The 21,095-nt window shown below is 35.0% G+C and overlaps 1 protein-coding gene across 1 annotated transcript in view; it reads right to left on the bottom strand.

The window, feature by feature from the left end:
* The window catches only part of Cfap47 (cilia and flagella associated protein 47), a 220,589-nt gene that overhangs the window by 4,657 nt on the left and 194,837 nt on the right, over positions 1-21,095 (bottom strand). Inside the window, exons 62-63 of the mRNA XM_052171493.1 lie at positions 12,554-12,725; positions 11,040-11,201 (exon numbers count right to left, since the gene is read on the bottom strand). Coding sequence (XP_052027453.1) covers positions 11,040-11,201; positions 12,554-12,725 — 334 coding nt within the window. The remainder of the gene's footprint in view (positions 1-11,039; positions 11,202-12,553; positions 12,726-21,095) is intronic.

Genomic DNA, 21,095 nt, shown 5'->3' on the forward strand with positions numbered 1-21,095 from the left:
ACACATTACAATCACTCTCCTTTGTTGAGACAAGTCAAAGCAGGACCTTAATTAGGAACAGAGATAGAAGCAATAGGAACCCTTCTTATTGGTTTGCTTCCCCTCTCCATACTTAGCTTGTTTGTAGAATCCAGGACCACCTACTCATTGATGGGTCCATCCAAAGTGGCCCTGTCATTTCAATTGCCACTCAAGACAATGCTTAAAAGACATGCTCATGGGCCAGTCTAGTGGTGGGAATTTATCAGCTGACATTCTCTTTTTTTAGGTGTCTCTATATTTTGTATCAAGTTGACAAAAATAAATAGCATACTATCATTTTCCTCCCTCAGGGTGCCAAAATAAAATCCAGAGTTTTTTCATTTACATTCTATGTTCATATTGTACTATGATAAATGATGTCCCTATAAAAATTGGCAGAATTCAGTATCTCAGAAGATAACTTGGTCATTTGTAAATAACTTCATATGCAAAACAATTGGCTAATAAAGCTACTATATATCCTTTTAACTTTACTGCTGTTCCATTAAACTATTTGCTTACCAGTAGCTTTCTACTTGTTAAGTACTATAAGATTACTAGAGCCTCAATAAAGATTTATAGCCATAAAGATAAACAGGGTAGGAAATTATAAGTGATACAACAAATAAGCTGAGTAATGCAGTCTATCTTGAAGTATTACAACAGGAATATTATAGACAGATATTTACAGGAATCCAAAAATCTCCCTTCCCCTGAGAGATATCAATTCAGAAATACATATGGAAGAATTCTCTTTGTGAGGAACCTAAAAACACATTAAGATGCTGAGCTTACAGGTGTATATTAACACATTAGGTTATGAAATTCTTTTCAAAAAGTTCTTTTTTGAAGCAGCGTATCTTATATCCTGGTCCAAAACTCACTATGTAGCAGAGGCTTACTTTAAAACTTTGGTCCTGCAGTGTTGTTCATTCAGAGTGGTGAAAGATTGTAAGAGCCAGAGGGGATAGAGGATACCAGGAGAACAGAGCCCTTTGACTCAACTAAGGTGCATATATGAGCTCAAAGAGATTGAAGCAACAAGCACAGAGACTACAGGGGTCTGTCTGTACTAGGTCTTCTACATATACATTACTGTTATAATTTTAGTACTTTTATAAGACTCCTGACTGTTAGAATGAATGGGTCTCTGACTCTTGTGCCTGCTCTTGGAACTCTCCCTCCTGTTGACTTCCTGTGTCTAACGTTTATATGAAAGTTTTTGATTCATTTCCTTATATATTTTTTATGTTTGGTTATTATATGCTAGACGCCTGTTCTTTTGTAATGTGAGACAACAAGGAAATGGATATGGAGGGGAGGGGAAGTTTCGAGAAATTGGGAGGAGCAGAGGGAAGGGTTTCTTTGGGTAGCATATATATACTCATCTCTTCCCTTTAGATTTCTAATATAGATTTCATATATGCTTAAATTTATTTGGCATGGGTTTCAGTGCCTCCCTTTTACCTCTAATTTTATTAATTAGAGTCTATTCTCTCTCTTTTCATTATTTTGGATAAGGGTTTGTCAACTCTTTTTAATGAACTAACTCTTGGTTTCATTGGCTGTTTGCATTCTTTTACTTCTATTTTAATTCCTATGGTGATATCTATTATTTCTTTCTTTATTTTTTTTTTTTTAATTTTCTATATTCTTTGTTTACATTCCGAATGCTTCTCTCTTTCCCGGTTCCGCCCCACCCCCATCGGTCTCATAGGCCCTCTTCCCTCCGCCCTTTTCTCAATCACCCCTCCCCCCCATTTCCCTGTCCTGGTACTCCCCTACAATGGTGGATCAACTCTTTTCAGAGCCAGGGCCCTCTCTTTCCCTCTTCTTGGGTATCATATGATATACTAATTGTGTTTTGAGAATTCAGAACTTCTGGGCTAATTAATATCCACTTATCAGTGATTGCTTTCCATGTATATTCTTTTGTGATTGGGTTACCTCACTTAGAATGATATTTTCCAGTTCCAACCATTTGCCTAAGAATTTCATGAATTCATTGTTTTTAATTGCTGAGTAGTTCACATTTTCTGTATCCATTCCTCCATTCTTTTTTCATACATACTTTATGAATTTTTAAAGCTAATATAAATGACATTTTTTCTGTAAATATTTCTTACAACATTTTTTGTTGGTATATAGAAAAGCTATTTTTATATTAGTTTTCTATTTTTTTACTCTGCTGAAAGTATTTATTAGTTTTTATAGTTTTATGTTACACTGTTTATGTCTTCACATGTGTAAGAACTGTCTCTAAAGAGGAACAAATTGATTTCTTTCCTATTTGTACTTCTTTTTATCTTATTCAAGAAAGACATCAAGTAATATACCCAATAAAAATGGAGAAGGAGGGCAAAGTTAACTTATGGCATTTCTGCAAATATTTTTTAGTCTTTCCTGTTTTATATAATGTTGACAGGAGGTTTGCCATATGTAACCTTCTGTGTTCTGATACAGAGTCTTCCTAATACATGTTTTTATTTTTAGGTCTTTTGGTCAGGATGGCATGCTTTAGACTCTATATAAGCTATTTCTGTATATATGAAATTTTCATTTTACTTCTGCCCTCGAGTATATTAATTTGATGTATTGCATTTATAAATTTGCATATTTCCAGCAATACTTTCATCCTAGAATAAATCACAGTGTGTCTCAGAGGATGAGCTTTTTGATGTGTACTTGAATTTGCTTTGGAAATATTATATTGATATATTTTTCATCTATGTTCTTTTTTGTGTTCATACAAGAACTTCACAAAAAAGGCTTCACAAGAAAAGATGATAGAGCTTTTTCCTTTTCATTTTAAGGAATGGTTTGAAGCACATCCATGTTACTCCTTTAATGGTGTGATCGAATTCAATTGTGGCTCCTACTAGGGATTTGAACAGCTTCATAAATGTATTTATTCACTTACTGGGGCTCTAAAACACTTATTTTTCTCATGTTAGCAACTTCTGTAAGGTATATGATACACTAGAGTTGTGCTTAGAAAACACTTAGAAATACACTTAGAAAACACTTAGAAATACAAGGACTTAAAAGGATATCACTTAGCAAATCAAAAGTATGTTCTGTTCCAGAATTTTTTTCTGATTCCTTATATTTATTACATACTTCTGGATGTGAAAGGGGACCACAGGAAGGATAACTAATGATCTATCTATTCAAAAGTGAGCTATATAGAGAACATGAAAACAAAAGCATCAACGTCTTAGAATACAGTACAACACTAGTCTTTAGATCAGTGCTATGGAACAGACAGGGAGTAGGTATTTAGAGGAAAGGGATATATAACGTGGCCTGGCCAGTCCAATGATGGGAACACACTTTTAAAGGAGATAATTCTGGCTATGCTGTGAAAGACTACAAGGTGAAAACATGGGTGGTGGTGAGCAGGCAGCGTGCAACAAGACTCCAAAGTAATCAAGGCAAAAAGATTAGTGGTTAAACCAAGGTGGCACTAGAAATAACGGTGAAAATTGACTGGGTTATGCTTATATTTCATAAACTGTATGGCCATTTTTTTCTAATGGATCATAAGTGATAAGCAGAAAGAGAGATAATCAAATTTGTTGCAACATTCTCTGAGGAACGTGCAAAATTAGAATTTTCACTTAAAACTGGCCTTTGCAGGAGAAATAATTTATATTTTGAAATTTCATGTTAACAATTTATATAATAAACTATTTCTGTAACAGGAAATTGGATGTGTGTGTTTGATGTTGGGGAAAAGGACAGGAATTGAAATATATTTGGAGTCTTCAAAAGATAGATGATAAGGATACAGCAGATTTATAAAGTATCTAGTAAAAGAAGATAGTCAAAGGGGGAAATCAGGTTCTGGGAAACAGCAATGCTTAAAGGATAGGTAAATGAGAAGGAGCCAATAAAGAAATGGCCAGTAATATGGAAGCAAGTACAAGAAGATGTGATCCTTTCAGGTTGATATTTGAACAGTGGTTTGAGATGGACATAGGGCAATGGAGATAAGCAAAAACTAAATATTGATTTAGAAAATTGTAAGCAGTGATTAACAGTAATAGCACTGTGTATTTTAACTGAAGCATCAGGAAACACAAAATTTGCTACATGAAATAATGCAGAATAGATAATGATGGGGTGTTCTACAAAGTATTTTATTTTTCTGTTCCTGTTTCATTTTCTCACTCTCATTCATTCATTCATGTGTGTGTGTGTGTGTGTGTGTGTGTGTGTGATCAACGGAATAGGATTAAAGACCCAGAAATGAAACCAAACACCTATGGTCACTTGATCTTTGACAAAGGAGCTAAAAACATATAGTGGAAAAAAGATAGCCTTTTCAACAAAAGGTGTTGGCTCAATTGGAGGTCAGCATGCAGAAGAATGCGAATTGATCCATTCTTATCTCCTTGTACTAAGCTCAACTCCAAGTGGATCAAGGACCTCCACATAAAACCAGACACACTGAAACTAATAGAAAAAAAAAACTGGGGAAGACCCTTGAGGACATGGGCACAGGGGTAAAGTTCCTGAATAGAACACCAATATCTTATGCTCTAAGATCAAGAACTGACAAATGGGACCTCATAAAATTACAAACTTTCTGTAAGGCAAAGGACACTGTAAAAAGGACAAAATGGCAACCAACAAATTGGGAAAAGATCTTCACCAACCCTACAAAGGGCTAATATCCTATATATATAAAGAACTCAAGAAGTGAGACTCCAGAGCGCCAAATAACCCTATTAAAAATGGGGTACAGAACTAAACAAAGAATTTTCACCTGAAGAACTTCGAATGGCTCAGTAGCACCTTAAGAATTAGTCAGCATCAACTTCATTAGTCATTAGGGAAATGCAAATCAAAACAACCCTGAGATTTCACCTTACACCAGTCAGAATGGCTAAGATTAAAAATTCAGGAGACAGCAGGTGTTGGAGAGGGTGTGGAGAAAAAGGAACACTCCTCCACTGCTGGTGGGGTTGCAAATTGGTACAACCACTCTGGAAATCAGTCTGGCGGTTCCTCAGAAAACTGGGCACCTCACTTCCAGAAGATCTTGCTATACCACTCCTGGGCATATACCCAGAGGATTCCCCACCATGTAATAAGGATACATGCTCTACTATGTTCATAGCAGCCCTATTTATAATTGCCAGATGCTGGAAAGAACCCAGATATCCCTCAACAGAAGAGTGGATGCAAAAAATGTGGTATATCTACACAATGGAGTACTATTCAGCCATTAGAAATAATGAATTCATGAAATTCTTAGGCAAATGTATGGAGCTAGAGAACATCATACTAAGTGAGGTAACCCAGACTCAAAAGGTGACTCATGGTATACACTCACTAATAAGTGGATATTAACCTAGAAAACTGGAATACCCCAAACATAACCCACACTTCAAATGAGGTACAAGAAGAAAGGAGGAGTGGCCCCTTGTTCTGGAAAGACTCAGTGAAGCAGTATAGGGCAAAACCAGAATGGGAAAGTGGGAAGGGGTGGGTGGGAGGACAGGGGGAGAGAAGGGGGCTTATGGGACTTTCGGGGAGTGGGGGGCTAGAAAAGGGGAAATCATTTGAAATGTAAATAAAAAATATATCGAATAAAAAATAAAAAAAAAGAATTAGTCAGCATCATTAGTGATTAGGGAAATGGAAATCAAAACAACCCTGAGATTTCACCTCACACCAGTCAGAATGGCTAAGATTAAAAACTCAGGAGACAACAGGTGTTGGCAAGGATGTGGAGAAAGAGCAACACTCCTCCACTGCTGGTGGGATTGCAAATTGGTACAACCACTCTGGAAATCAGTTTGGCAGTTCCTCAGAAAACTGAGCATGACACTTCCGGAGGACCCTGCTATACCACTCCTGGGCATATACCCAGAGGATTCCCCGGCACGCAATAAGGATATATGCTCCACTATGTTCATAGCAGCCTTATTTATAATAGCCAGAAACTGGAAAGAACCCAGTTATCCCTCAACAGAAGAGTGGATGCAAAATATGTGGTATATATACACAATGGAGTACTATTCAGCTATTAGAAACAATGAATTCATGAAATTCTTAGATAAATGGATGGAGATGGAGAACATCATACTAAGTGAGATAACCCAATCACAGAAAAACACACATGGAATGCAGTCACTGATAAGTGGATATTAGCTCAGAAGCTCTGAATACCCAAGACGCAATTCACATATCAAATGATTCCCAAGAAGAAGGAAGGAGAGGTCCCTGGTCCTGGAAAGGATTGACCCAGCATTGTAGGGGAGTACCAGGACAGAGAAGAAGGAGGGATTTGATTGGAGAACAGACCGAGGGATGAGGGCTTATGGGACTTATGGGGAGGGGTGAACCGGAAAAGGGAAAATTATTTGGAATGTAAACAAAGAATATAGAAAATAAAAAAAAAATCAAAATAAATAAATAAAGAAGAACAGACACATTTAGTAGTTTTCAAAGAGATTTAATACTTAAATTATATCTAAAACATTTACCATCTATATTACACTACTGCAATTTAGAACTGCTCAAATTAGAGGTTTGTAGGATATCAAAGAGAAATAAGGACATGAAAAATTATTTGCTTGTTGGGATGAGGTCAGTAAATAGTTGGGCAGGAACTAAGGCATGCTAATTAAAGAGGCACCCTATTTACTAAGCACCGCCAAATCTGGTAATGTAATTCAATATAAAATATTGAAAATATGTAAATATGTATGTTTTTTGTGTGTAGGTACATATGTATTTATGCAAATTAAATTGTGATACATATTTTGTAGTGTCATTAGCATTGAATAATCCTATATATTATAAATAGGTATCAGGTATGTAATATATATTGAGTATTGTTGTTACTGTGGCTTTAGGGAAAACAGACAAAAGGTACTATACTGATTAGGAATATTCACTTTAGTACATGTATGTTCTCCTACATTTGATATAGTGCTACTATTTATTGGAAATAAGTTATTTTGCATTCTTTTCTTTTATAATAATGCCATTAAACACACTAGATAACTGTATGTGGGGAAATATGTTTTCCCATATATTTCTTAAAGGAATGCAGAAGCCCATTCTCAGAAAACAATAATTGTATTCAGAAAATTGAAATAGTTTCTCAGATAAATAATGACACTAAAGCAGTGATATCTATAAGATTTTCAAAGGGGGAAATTGCCATCAAATTGTAGTGGTCTTTTCAGATTTCAAAAATATGTTCACTCCCCAGCTGGAGCATTTGAAAGCAATTCATCTGGGTTAGTAAGAAATCATTGATAAAACTGCTTACAAAACCATTTCATCAGATTTTCTTCATGTGTCAGCATTTTCTAAGTGTCTCACTATGCATCCCAGGCTGGCTGTGCATTCTTTATGTACTTTTTCAAGATGACCTCAAAGAGAATAAAGTCTCCACTTTAGATACTACAATCATGGGATTTTGGATTTCTTTGAGATTCTATATAGTTCATTCAATAAGAGAGTTCAGGAGCTTATTTCATTTTCACAGTTTGAATGAATTTGTCAAATACTATTTGATGTACTAGAACTTCTAACTTCTAATAAACACGTTTATCCTACAAAAATGCTTACTGAAATCCACTGAAGCAAATCTATTCATATTTCTCTTTTTCCTGAGAATTCTCTTAAATACATTGCAATATTTTACAATAGATAGAGTGACAAACCCACAATTATTCTGAAAATGTTTTAAAATAATGTTGGTATTATTAAAATTCTACTCAGAATTATTTGGTTATAATTAAGTATTTTTTTCCTTTTAGTTTCTTTCAATATGTTTTTTTGAAGGAAGTAATATTGTTAACTCTTTTCCCACTATTATAATAATTCACAAAAATTTTGGTAGAGAAGTAATCACATACCCATTATTACATGGTAGGAGTCAGAAAAGGAGAAGAAAACAACTTCTAAGACTTTAAAAAAATTAAGATACAAACTAAAACAGACAGAATGGTAGCTTGAGGAATTTGACTTTGTAACTGCCTCATTCTCGTCAAAAGGCCTAGTGATACATTACTGTTTAAAGGGAACCAAGAAAGTGAAAATTGAACCAATTTCTTTTTTGAGAAGACAAACTATGCATTGAATCTTGACCTTTTTTTCATAGAAAATAGCACGTTAAATATACATATCTGTTAATTATTAAACTTGTATAGTTAGAGTTGCCTAAAATGAGGATTTTTCTCAAAACAATATGAGTAGAAATAATAATGCATTTGATGTAAAATGGGTATTCAGTCGAGGATAATATGCTCTTGCTCCCTCTTTGTGACAATAAATACAGTTCTCGTTTTCTGTCTCTAATGCATTAACTGAAAAAAAGTTTCTAATTAAATTGGGACAAAGTAGGCTAATGAAAATAAATTAATCATGACGAGATATTCATCCAGAGTTTTCTTTTGTGTCATACAAAATTCTGAGGTTTATTTTGATTGTCTCTTTAACTAATGATAGCATTATTTGATTGCATCTATCAATAGCATTCACAAGAGAGCTAATGATGGATCTTGTGTTATTTTCTATTTAAATTATTTAGCTCATTTTCTTTGTTAGAATGAGTGCAAAGGATATTTCAGAGTGGTTAATTATAACTATAATATAGAGCTGGCAAAGTGTCTTAGTGCATAAGGGTCCTTGTCACCAAATCTTGACAGCCTGCATTTAATCCTTGGAACTCAAATGACAGGAAGGAAGAAACAAGCTACTTGCCTTCTGAACTCCACATATACTCTGTGACACATAAGCATGCATACATATAAACACACATGTACATAATAAATATATATAAAAAATTTAAAGAATGGAGTATAATAACCTGAGTGTTAGGAACTTTATGAATTATTTCCAAACAACTAAAATAAAGAAAGGTAGTTAAACATTCCTAGAAGTTGTAATGTAAGTTCTTATTCTTATATTTAGAAAGAACATATTTTATATCTACAGTATTTACACATGGAACTTGTGATATAGATCACTTAAAGCATCTCTACTCCAAAAGATAATGAAGAAAGTCCATTTGCTACATAGGTCATTTAGTTACAGAGGAATATGAAAAGACAATGATTTGTAGCCCGTGATACAGCTGTTACAGTAAACAAGTATGCTATTAATATAAGTAACCTACCTAAAAAATAAAATATGATTCGTTTTTTTCAGTCCTGATGGCAGAGGAACAATATTAAACCCTATCAAACTAGGCGTTTTACACATGCTTGTAAGTTAAAAATGTTTGAAATACTAGAGTAGTAGATTTCTAATCACAGCTTTAACTGTTTAACTCTTTTTCACTGGATAGTTAATTCACTGAATATTTCATAATGAGTCAGATTCTAAATATATTGATGTCTTAGTTTCATGTAATATATAAGCATACACATTGCTACATCATTTAAAAATTATATTACTTATCTTCCAACATTTTTTAAAGTGTCGATGAAGGAAAAGTACAAACTAGAACAAAGCAGAGCATCATATATACATGAAATGCCTTAAATAAGGCTAGTATAATACTTCATATCTGTACTTTCAGCAATCACGATGCTGAGGTAGGCAGAAAACTAAAGCCCAAGGATGTCATAGTCTTCACATGGCAAGTTCTAGGCCAGCCAGGACTTCATAGCAAGACTCCAGCTCAAAAAACTCCAAATAACCAAATAGAGTTTAAAAATAACCATGTTAGCATTGTCTCAGGGGGTCGAAAAGTAAGGTGAAACTATTACCGGATATTTCAGTAGTTAAAAATGTTTTATGAAATTCTAAAAGAAAAATGGCCAATAATTATATCAGCTAGTATTCTTTAGAAATCTAATAAGTACATCTGGTTCATTCTTTGCCTCTCAGGGTATTTCAAGATAAAGTCGTGTTTAATAAGTACCATGGAAATATTTGATTCACTTTTGACTTTTCAAGGGAAACAAAGTACTTGGACATATTTCTCCTTACAGAGTATATTTAGTAAACATTCTTAACATGCCAGATACTGAATAAGAGATTCCCATTGCTTTTCCTAATGGAATTTGGCCTTACAATAACAGGATTTATAACAGACATTACATGGCACAAAACACCACATCAGTTTTCTGAAAGCTAAAGTGGGATAAAACATCTTTAAAGAGACTAGAGAAAAATGAAACATTGCTCTTAAGGGAACACATCAAATAGCAATTTCCTTCTTAGAAGCTACTAAAACTAATGCTGAAAGAAAAGAAATGCTGAAAGAAATGCTGATAGAAAAGACCTTTGAACCACAAATTTTATATTCAGCAAATTTATCCTTTGTTATTAAAGGAAGAATAAAAATTCTCATATTAAGAAAAGCTATGAGAATATTTCATCAGCAGGGTTATTATTAAAGAACTGCTAAGGAATACTCTTTGGACAAAAATAAGATTAAAGTGGCTAATAATATCAGGAAGAAATACATGCAAAAATAGGGAGAAATTAAGACTAGGCATAATAGGCATAATAGGCATAACCTCCTCATAAGTCCTTTAAAGTTTCTTTTAATTTTATATATTTTCAGTACAAATAAAGAGGAAGAAAAAATACAGGAGAAACAGAAATGAAATAAAAAGATAGCTCTTCAACTTTATCTACTAAGACTTCTGCCAGTTTATAGCTTAATGGTACATGACTTGGAAAGAATTGCAAAGCCCTGAAATCAATAAAAGAAGAACCAAGGAAAAGCATGTTATTAAGAGAAGTGAAAGGAATAAATACGATCATCATCCAATGGAATGTAATAGATACTTGTAGACCTCCAGGATCTTCTATTTTACTGAGTTTTATTTTATACGTGAATATTTCAGCTATACATAACAAAAATAAAGAAAAATTAAATTTATAAGGGAGTTTTTCAGATTTCACAAGAATCAAACAAAAAATATTATCTAAGTAACCTAGAAAATTTTCATGTTTTGTCTACCAAAAATTTCATTTTACATTTCAGCAGCAATTATATTCATAGGACCAGTTACAAAAATCTTGAGAGTAAATACCTTGTCTGACTTGTCAGTCGGAATTCTGTTTCAGCTGTTTTGAATAAACCTATTCCTTGGATGTTAATGACATCCTCCACTTCGGGCTCAGTAGCAATCAATGTTATAGGAAATTTCCAGATTCCATCTGTTATGCACTCTACTTTCAATGTGATATGAGCCCTTGAATACACAAAAGATCTTTTTAAAAATTATAACAGGAAGCAAAGGAAAGAGATTACATATATTAATTAAATATCTAAAATTAAAATGAAACTATCTCTTCGGCTCAACAAAAAAAGGGGGGATATTTTATTTTTAAAAATCTAGATGACTATTATTTGTATTTTAGGAATAATTTTGTACTTAAGAATTTACAATATCATTTGAGATAATTATTTTATGGGTCTTCTTGTCTATTCAGTAGTTAGCTCTGTAAATACAGAACTGTTGAAAAATTGACTGCATATTTTCTTTAACTATCAGTGTACCTAGAAAGTTATAGGTATATTCTGGCAATTGGGTCCAATGCACTACTGTTTTGTGTGTGTGTGTGTGTGTGTGTGTGTGTGTGTGTGTGTGTGTGTGTTTCATTAGAATTATTTTCATAGCTTGTGGGACTGTGATGTGGGACAATCTGGAGCCTGGTTGAAGCAAGGCCACTCCAGAAACCCAATAGAAGAACATTCTACAAGGGATGGAACCCATGAGCTATGCTCAAAGACTGCTGACTCCTCAACTTCACAATCCTGTGGCCATCACCGACATATGACCAGGCCCCAGGCCCCTAGTGTTCTAGCTGGACTCTACCCCTATAGTCACCTGGCTACAGCCAAGCTTTCCTTGCCCCTGGGTTACCGGGCTGTACTCAGCCAACTACAAAAGGAAGCTTCTTGCCCCTCCTCGCTCTTTCATCTCTCCTGCCCCTCTCGCATTCTCTCCTCTCTCTCTCTGTTCCACCCTCTCTCTATTCTTTCTCTCCTTTCCACGTGGTTATGGTCATCTCTTTACCTTCTCCTTTCTCTTTATTTCTTTATCTCCTTTTCTCTTTCTACTCTTTCTCTTACTCTTACTCATAAAGCATGGGAACTATGAACTGTCTCTTCTTATCAAATTCGGCCACGTAGAAGCATGGAGCAGGCCTCAGAGTTTCCAGCCATCAGGGAAGGATCCAGCCTCACACCAAGCAGTCTCTTCAACAGGTAACTGGGGGCCATGCAAACAGCCCCGCCCTCTGGTCAAAGACCTCCTAGCTAGCCAAGCAGCCTTGTGCTGCACAGGTACCAGGTGCCAGCACTCCTAATCAAGGCATGGTACGTGGTGCTGCAGGTGCTTCCCTATCCTATGCCGCCATTGCCCCCCACATCCTTTTATCCCCCCACAATAGCTTAATAGCTAGAGATAATATGCTTCCAAATGTTTCTGCATAGAATCAAAGAAATAATGTGATCCAAATATTGACAGGCAGAAAAGATAACACATTGAATTAAAAAGAATAACAATACTATATTGAAAGAGAAGGGAATTATGTTTACCTGAGTGGTTTCCTTGGTGTAAATATCAGATTGAAAATCAATGAAATTACTTCACTTTTTACATTAAAATGTTTCCTGAATAAATATAAAGTTATAGCAGAATCCAGGATAGTCCTTGCTTCTTCAGATTCATACTCTATTTCATACTCAAATTCCCGTCTTTTAGGAGTTACTAGGAAAATAACAATGAAAGTATGTGTCAGTTTATATCATTGTACATAAGCTGAACAACAATTTATGTATCAACATCATTTCTGATGAGAGTTAAAAAGAAATTTTATCTAACTTTATTTTCATGTTTACCAGCTTTATAAACCAGGTATAAACTACTATGAATAACATTGTTAAAGTGAAATACACGAATACATATTAAAATATAAAATATAATTTTCAATATCTTTAATTATTTACATTTCAAACTTATGAAATAAGAAAAGAAAACAAAAATTGATATTCAATATTAACTATGAAAAAGAAATATTTTTTAATGTGTGATAGAGGATAGTTTCAAATTTAACTTTTTTTTCATTTTTTTTAATTTATTGATATATTTATTTACATTTCAAATGATTTCCCCTTTTCTGGATCCCCACTCCCTGAAAGTCCAATCAGTCCCCTTCCCTCCCCCTGTTCTCCCACCCAACCCTTCCCACTTCCCTGTTCTGATTTTGTTCTATACTGCTTCACTGAGTCTTTCCAGAACAAGGGGCCACTCCTCCGTTCTTCTTGTACCTCATTTGATGTGTGGATTATGTTTTGGGTATTCCAGTTTTCTAGGTTATTATCCACTTATTAGTGAGTGCATACCATGATTCACCTTTTGAGACTGGGTTACCTCACTTAGTATGATGTTCTCCAGCTCCATCCATTTGCCTAAGAATTTCATGAAATCATTGTTTCTAAAGGATGAATAGTATGCCATTGTGTATATATACCACATTTTTTGAATCCACTCTTCTGTTGAGGGATACCTGGGTTCTTTCCAACTTCTGGCAATTATAAATAGGGCTGCTATGAACATAGTGGAACATGTATCCTTATTACATGCTGGGGAATCTTTTGGGTATATGCCCAGGAGTGGTATAGCAGGATCTTCTGGAAGTGAGGTGCCCAGTTTTCGGAGGAACCGCCAGACTGATTTCCAGAGTGGTTGTACCAATTTGCAATCCCACCAGCAGTGGAGGAGTGTTCCTTTTTCTCCACATCCTCGCCAACACCTGCTGTCTCCTGAATTTTTTATCTTAGCCATTCTGACTGGTGTAAGGTGAAATCTCAGGGTTTTTTTGATTTGCATTTAACTAAACTTATACAATCTGAAACAGAATGTCAAATGATTTAGAGGATTTTTAACATTTATTATATTCTGCTGAAAGAAAAATTTTAAGTTTTAATATTGAAATGTTTTAAATTCCTGGTAGTCCTCAACTCCACCTGCAGGCCACATATCTGTGCTCCCCATCTCACCACATATCCCTGCCTGCCTTCCAGGAAGTCTCATCTAACCTGGAACACAGCTCTACCTGCTTTCTCTAATTTGGGACACTCAGGTCCACCTGCCTCCCACGAATCTTACTCCAACCCAGGACATTCAGGCCAATTAACACCAGAGACAAACAGATGTCAAAAGGCAAGCTCAAAAACATAAGCAACAGAAGCCAAAGCAATTCAGCACAATCAGAACTCAGCTCTCCTACTACAGCAAACTCTGAATGTCCTAATACACCTGAAGAGCAAGACTATGACCTTAAATCCTATCTCATGAAAATGACTCAGGCCTTTAAAGAGGATATGAAAATTCCCTTAAATAAATACAGGAAAAGACAGTTAAACAGGTAGAGGCCCATAAGAGGAAACACAAAAATCCCTTAAGGAAATATGGGAAAATGCAATCAAACAAAATGCTCAAAGACCTAAAAATGGAAATAGAAGCAACGAAGAAAACACAAAGGGAGGCAACACCGAAGATGGAAAACCTAGGAAAGAAAACAGGAACTACAGACACAAGCATCACCAACAGAATACAAGAAATGGAAGAATTTCATGCATAGAATAAACCATAGAAGAAATTGATCTGTCAAAAAAATGTCAAATGCAAAAACATCCAGGAAATTTGGGATACTATGAAGTGTCTCAAGAATAATAGGAATAGAAGAAGCTGCATATTCCCAGTACAAAGATCCAGAAAATATCTTCAAAAAATCTCAGAAGAAAACTTACATAAACTAAAGAAAGAGATGGTTAAAAACGTACAAACATAGAGAAAGAACACCAAAGAGAGTGGACCAGAAAAGAAAAACACTAAATGCACAGAGAAAAGAAAGACTATTAAAAGCTGCAAGGTAAAATACAAGTAACATATAAAGACAGACCTATCAGAATTAAAGAGAAAGCCAGAAGAGACCACAGATGCTAGCCTAGACTACTATACACAGCAAAACTCTCAATCACCATAGATGGAGAAACCAAGATATTCCATGTGAAAACAAAATTTAAAACAAATGTCTTTCTACTAATCCAGCCTTAAAGAAGATAGTAGAAAGGAAACTAGAAGAGAATCACACACATACATAGTAACAGCTTCAACTTCAAAATAACAGGAATGAACAACCATTGGTCATTAATATCTCTCAATATCAATGAAATCAACTCACCAATAAAAATACACAGGTTAACAGATTGTATACATAAACAGGATCCATCATTCTACTGCATGCAAGAAACACACTTCAGGAGCAAAGATAGAAACTACTTCAGAATACAGGGCTGGAAAAGGTTTCCTAAGTAAATGGACCCAAAAAACAAACTGGAGTATCCACCCATTCTAATATCTAATAAAATATATTTTCAGTAAAAATCCACCTAAATGACTTCTCAATTATGAACAACTATGCCCAAATGCAAGGACAACCACATTCTCAAAAGAAACTTTACTAAATCTCAAAGCACACATTGAACTGAATACTATAATGTAGAGGATTTTACCAGCACACTGTCACCAATGGACAGATCATTGAAACAGAATCTAAACAGAAAAAAGAAGATGAAACTAAAAGATGGTATGAACCAAATGGATTTAAAAGATATCTACATAATCTTTCACCCCCAAACAAAAGAACATACCTTCTACAAATCAAGTCACAGAACCTTCTCCAAAATGACCATAAAACTGGGCACAAAGTAAGCCTCAACAGATACAAGAAGATTTAAATAACCCCTTGCATTTTATCAGATCACCATGGATTAAGGAGTTACATCAACAACAGAAACAATAGAAAGCCCATATTCTCCTAGAAACTGAACAGCTTTCTACTCAACTGATTAACTACTTGTTCAGGGAAGAAATGAAAAAAAAATGAAAGACTTTCTAAAATTCAATAAAAATGAAGGCAAATCATACTCAAATTTATGGGACACAATTAAGGCAGTGTTAAGAGGAAAATTCATAGCACTAAATACCTCCATAAGAACTCTGAAAGATCTCATTCTAGTACCTTAACACCATACGTGAAAACTCTAGAACAAAAAGAGGCAAACATATGCAAGAATAAACTGCTAGAGTCAAATTCAACAAGATAGACAAACCCTTAGCCAACCTAACTAAAAGGCACAGAGACATCATTCAACTTAACAAAATCAGGAATGAAGAGGGAGATTTAACTACAGATAATGAAGAAATTAAAAAAATTCATTAGGTCTTACTTTGAAAGTCCAATCTCCATGCAACTTTAAAATCTAAAATAATTTGATGGTTTTCTAGACAGATTCCAATTACCAAAGTTAAATTAAGATCAGGTAAGCTGTCTAAACAGTCAAATAACCCCTAAGGAAATAAAAGCCCTCACTAAAAGCTCAACCAAAAAAAGCCTATGGCCGGATGGTTTTAGTGCAGAATTCTACCAGACCTTCAAAGAGGAGCTAATACCAATACTCCTCAAACTATTACACAAAATGGAAACAGAAGGAACACAGCCTAATTCATTCTATGAAGCCAGAGTTACTCGGATTCCTAAACCACACAAGGATACAACAAAGAGAACTTCAGACAAATTTTGCTTATGAACATTGACACAAAAATACTCAATAAAATTCTTACAAACAGGATCGGAGAACCATCAAAAATATCATTTATCAGGATCATGTAGGTTACATTTCAGGAATGCTGGGATGGTTCTATATATGAAAATCCATCAAGATAATCCATTAAATGAAAAATTGAAAAAAATCACATGACCATCTCATTAGATGCCAAAAAAGCCTTTGACAAAATCCAACACCCCTTCACGTTAAAAGTTGTGGAGAGACCTGGGATTCAAGGCACATATATAAACATAATTAAAGCAATATTCACCAATTCAATATCCTACATGAAATTAAATGAGAGAAACTTGAAGCAATCCCACTAAAATAAGAAACACGTTAAGCTGCCCACTTTCTTCCTATCTATTCAATATTACTTGAAGTTTTAACTCAAGCAATAAGACAACAAAAGAGAATGAGAGGATACAACTTGAAAAAGAAGTCAAGATATCCTAAATCACTAATTCTCCTTTATACAAATGATAAACAGGCAGAGAAAGAAATTATGGAAACAACACACTGCACAATAGCAAGAAATAATGTAAACTATCTTGGTGTAACTGTAAACAAGCAAGTGAAAGGTCTATACTCAAAAAATTATGTTTCTGCAGATAGTAATTGAAGAAGATATCAGAAGATTTCCCATGCATCATCATATTGGTATGATTGATGTATTGAAAATGGACATCTTACCAACAAAAATCTACTAATTCAATGCAATCCCCAGCAAAATCACAGCACAAATTTTTATAGATTTTGAAAAAGCAATTCCCAACTTCATATGGAAAAACAAAAACCCATGATAGGCAAAACAATCCTGAATAATAAAAGAATTACTCTCTGAGTCACCACCCCTGACCTTAAGCTGTACTACCCAGGAACAGTGATTTAAAATGGTATGGTATTGACAACAGACAAGTTGATCAATGGGATTGAATTCCCAGAAATAAACACACACTTCAGGACAATTGATTTTTGACAAAGAAGGCAAAACCATTCAGTGGCAAAAAGAAAGCATCTTCAACAATGGTGCTTTATTAACTGGACATCTGGATGTAGAAAAAGCCAAACAGATCCATATCTATTGCTCTGAACAAAAGTCAAGTCCAAGTGGATCACAAACATCAACATAAAACCAGATAAAATAAATCTCATAGAAAGTGGGAAATAGGCTTGAGCACATTGGTACAGGAGACAATTTTCTGAACAGAACACCAATGACTCTAATGGGCTCTAATATCAATAATTAATAAATGTGATCTCAAGAAACTAAAAATCTTCTGTAAAGAAAAGGTCAAATGGCAGCCTACAGATTTGGAAAATATCTTCAGTAACCCTACATCGGTCTGAGGGCTAATATCCAAAATATATAAAGAGCTCAGGAAGAATCTATTCCAGCAACCAAAATAATCAAACTATAGGGTTTGCATTCTTCTGCATGCTGATCTCCAGTTGAACCAGCACCATTTGGTGAAGAGGCTATCTTTTTTTTCCCACTGAATGGTTTTAGCTCCTTTGTCGAAGATCAAGTGACTATAGGTGTGTGGGTTCATTTCTGGGTCTTCAATTCTATTCCATCGATCTGCTTGCCACTGTACCAATACCATGCAGTTTTGTTTTTTTATCACTATTGTATTTACACATGTGATAAAAACTTAAAAGGTCACAGAAATCCCAAAATTAAGTTTAACCTTGTGGGGCGGGGGATAAAAGGGAGCCAGAGAAGAGTGCACAAGTGAAGTATAAATAGCTGCTTTAGTTTTTGGGTGGGAGGGTTATGACTGTTTACAACATACAACATTTTTGTACATTTTAAATATACAATATTTACTGTGAATTTAATATAGTTTAATGAATAAAGTGAAATGGTATCCTCAAAAAACATTAGAACAAAAATTACATTCAGTTATTGTTTACTACTATCAGGATTTGTTTTCAGAGACTCAAGCAACATGTCTAATTATTGAGTCTTAGTTGAAGAAAGAAATATGAGCAAAGAGTTGGCCATTCACTATCTTAATTTTTGAATTCAAGATTCAGGCTTTCTTTTCCTTGTTCCTGTTTAGATTTTACATTGAGGGATTCTACAAAAAGCTAATGTGCTACCAATGCATTCAGTTGTTGTGGAAGGCACTACTAAACCCTAATGAGTTTATGGACTCCAGCCACTTTCCAATTCACCTTTATAGGTACAGGATAACATTTCACCTTTATAGTTACAGGATAACATTTGGATTTCCATCCATATCTTGGCACTGGCAATAATGTTTCACTAAACATGGATATATAGAGTCTGATTTTAATTCTTTTATAACTGCATTCAGTGGAATTTTAGAATAAAAGCACAGTCTTGTTTCAAATTTTATGAGATTACTCCATGCTAATATTCAGAATGGCTGATTTATTTTGTTTACCTAACAAGAGTGTGAAAGTGTTAAATTTTCTACATATTCTCCTCACAAATTTTCTACATATTCTCCTCACTTCTTAAAATAATGTTCTGTGAGCTAAGTGCGATGCTATACCTTTTTGAGATTTGACCTGTATTTCCCTTATAATAAGTAGCAGATGATACAATTTCATATGGTTATTAACTACTTCTGTATCTTTTCCGGAGAAAGTTTATTCACACTCTTTAGCCTATGTTTCAATTAGGTTATTACATACTTTGAATAGATGTAGATATTCCTTATATATTTTGGAGCATAAACCCTCATCAGATACATAGTTTGTAAATATTTCCTCCCTTTTCATAGCCTTCATTTTCTACCTGTAGATTATGTATTTTTGCTATGATTACAACTTGTCATTTGAGGTTTGGTGTGGAATCATTTTGGCTTCAGATTTTGGATTTTGAAATCTAGAACGCTATATTCAAAACATGTCAATTATTTTAATTTGTATAGAAAATATGAATCACAAATGAAATATGTGCAGTACAATTTGTATTTAAAATTGATTTAAGTATTATATTTAATTTATATTTTTTCTATTTTCTAAAGTAAAAAAGAGTTATTCAAATTTGTTTATAAATGTAAGATGGCTTCAGTACCAATTCTTGAATCCAGAAGGGACTCAATGTTTAGTTCAATGGCAGAGTATTTGCATATCATGTATGAAATCCTGAGTTAAATGTTCAAAACAGACTCAGGAACTGAGCACCTAGGAGGCTTTTGTCTGTTGGCCCACCGGGCTCAGGGCCTGTGTCCTGCCCAGGAAGCCATAAAAGGAGAGAAGCCCTGCGGCCAAACTTGTGTCTGCAGGGACACAAAAGGATCACTAGGTACTGTAACACTCTGAGCCTTAGATTTCTGGTGGTGCAAACCGCCAGGGGTCTGCCTGCACTCAGGAACTGAGCACCTAGGAGGCTTTTGTCTGCCAGCCCACCGGGCTCAGGGCCAGTGTCCTGCCCAGGTAGCTGTGGAAGGAGAAAAGCCCTGCGGCCAAACTCACTGTCTGCAGGGACACAAAAGATTCACTAGGTACTGTAACACCCTGAGCTTTAGATTTCTGGTGGTGCAAACCACCAGGGGTCTGCCTGCCCTCAGGAACTGAGCACATAGGCAGTTCATCTGCAAGCCAGTCCATCGTAGGACCTGCGTCCTATGTGAGAATCAACAGAGGGAGTGACCCCCACCACAACTTCTTCCCTCCATAATAGAGCAGACAGAGAACACCTGGTTGACCTTGACAACCTAAGCATAGCAACAGAAGGACGTCAAGGGGATACAAATTGGAAAGGAAGAAGTCAAATTATCACTATTTGCAGATGATATGATCGTATACTTAAGTGACCCTAAAAACTCTACTAGAGAACTCCTACAGCTGATGAACAACTTCAGCAAAGTGGCTGGCTACAAAATCAATGCAAGCAAATCAGTAGCCTTTATATATTCAAAGGATAAGCAGACTGAGAAAGAAATTAGGGAAATGACCCCCCCTCACAAAAGCTACAAACAACATAAAGTATCTTTGGGTGACTCTAACCAAACAAGTGAAAGATCTATATGACAAGAACTTCAGATCTCTGAAGAAGGAAATCGAAGATCTCAGAAAATGGAAAAACCTTCCATGCTTGTGGATTAGCAGGATTAATATAGTTAAAATGGCCATCTTGCCAAAGGCAATCTACAGATTCAATGCTATTCCCATAAAAATCCTAACCCAGTTCTTCATAGAGCTAGAAAGAGCAATTCTCAAATTCATCTGGAATAACAAAAAACCCAGGATAGCTAAATCTATTCTCAACAGTAAAAGAACTTCAGGGGGATTCAATATCCCAGACTTTAAACTCTACTACAGAGCAATAGTGATAAAAACTGCATGGTATTGGTACAATATCAGGCAAGCGGATCAATGGAATAGGATTGAAGACCCAGAAATGAACCAACACACCTATGGTCACTTGGTCTTCTACAAAGGGGCTGAAAGCATCCAGTGGAAAAAAGATAGTCTTTTCAACAAA

The sequence above is a fragment of the Apodemus sylvaticus genome, chromosome X (genome assembly GCF_947179515.1).
Source record: "Apodemus sylvaticus chromosome X, mApoSyl1.1, whole genome shotgun sequence".
Classification (NCBI taxonomy): Eukaryota; Metazoa; Chordata; class Mammalia; order Rodentia; family Muridae; genus Apodemus; species Apodemus sylvaticus.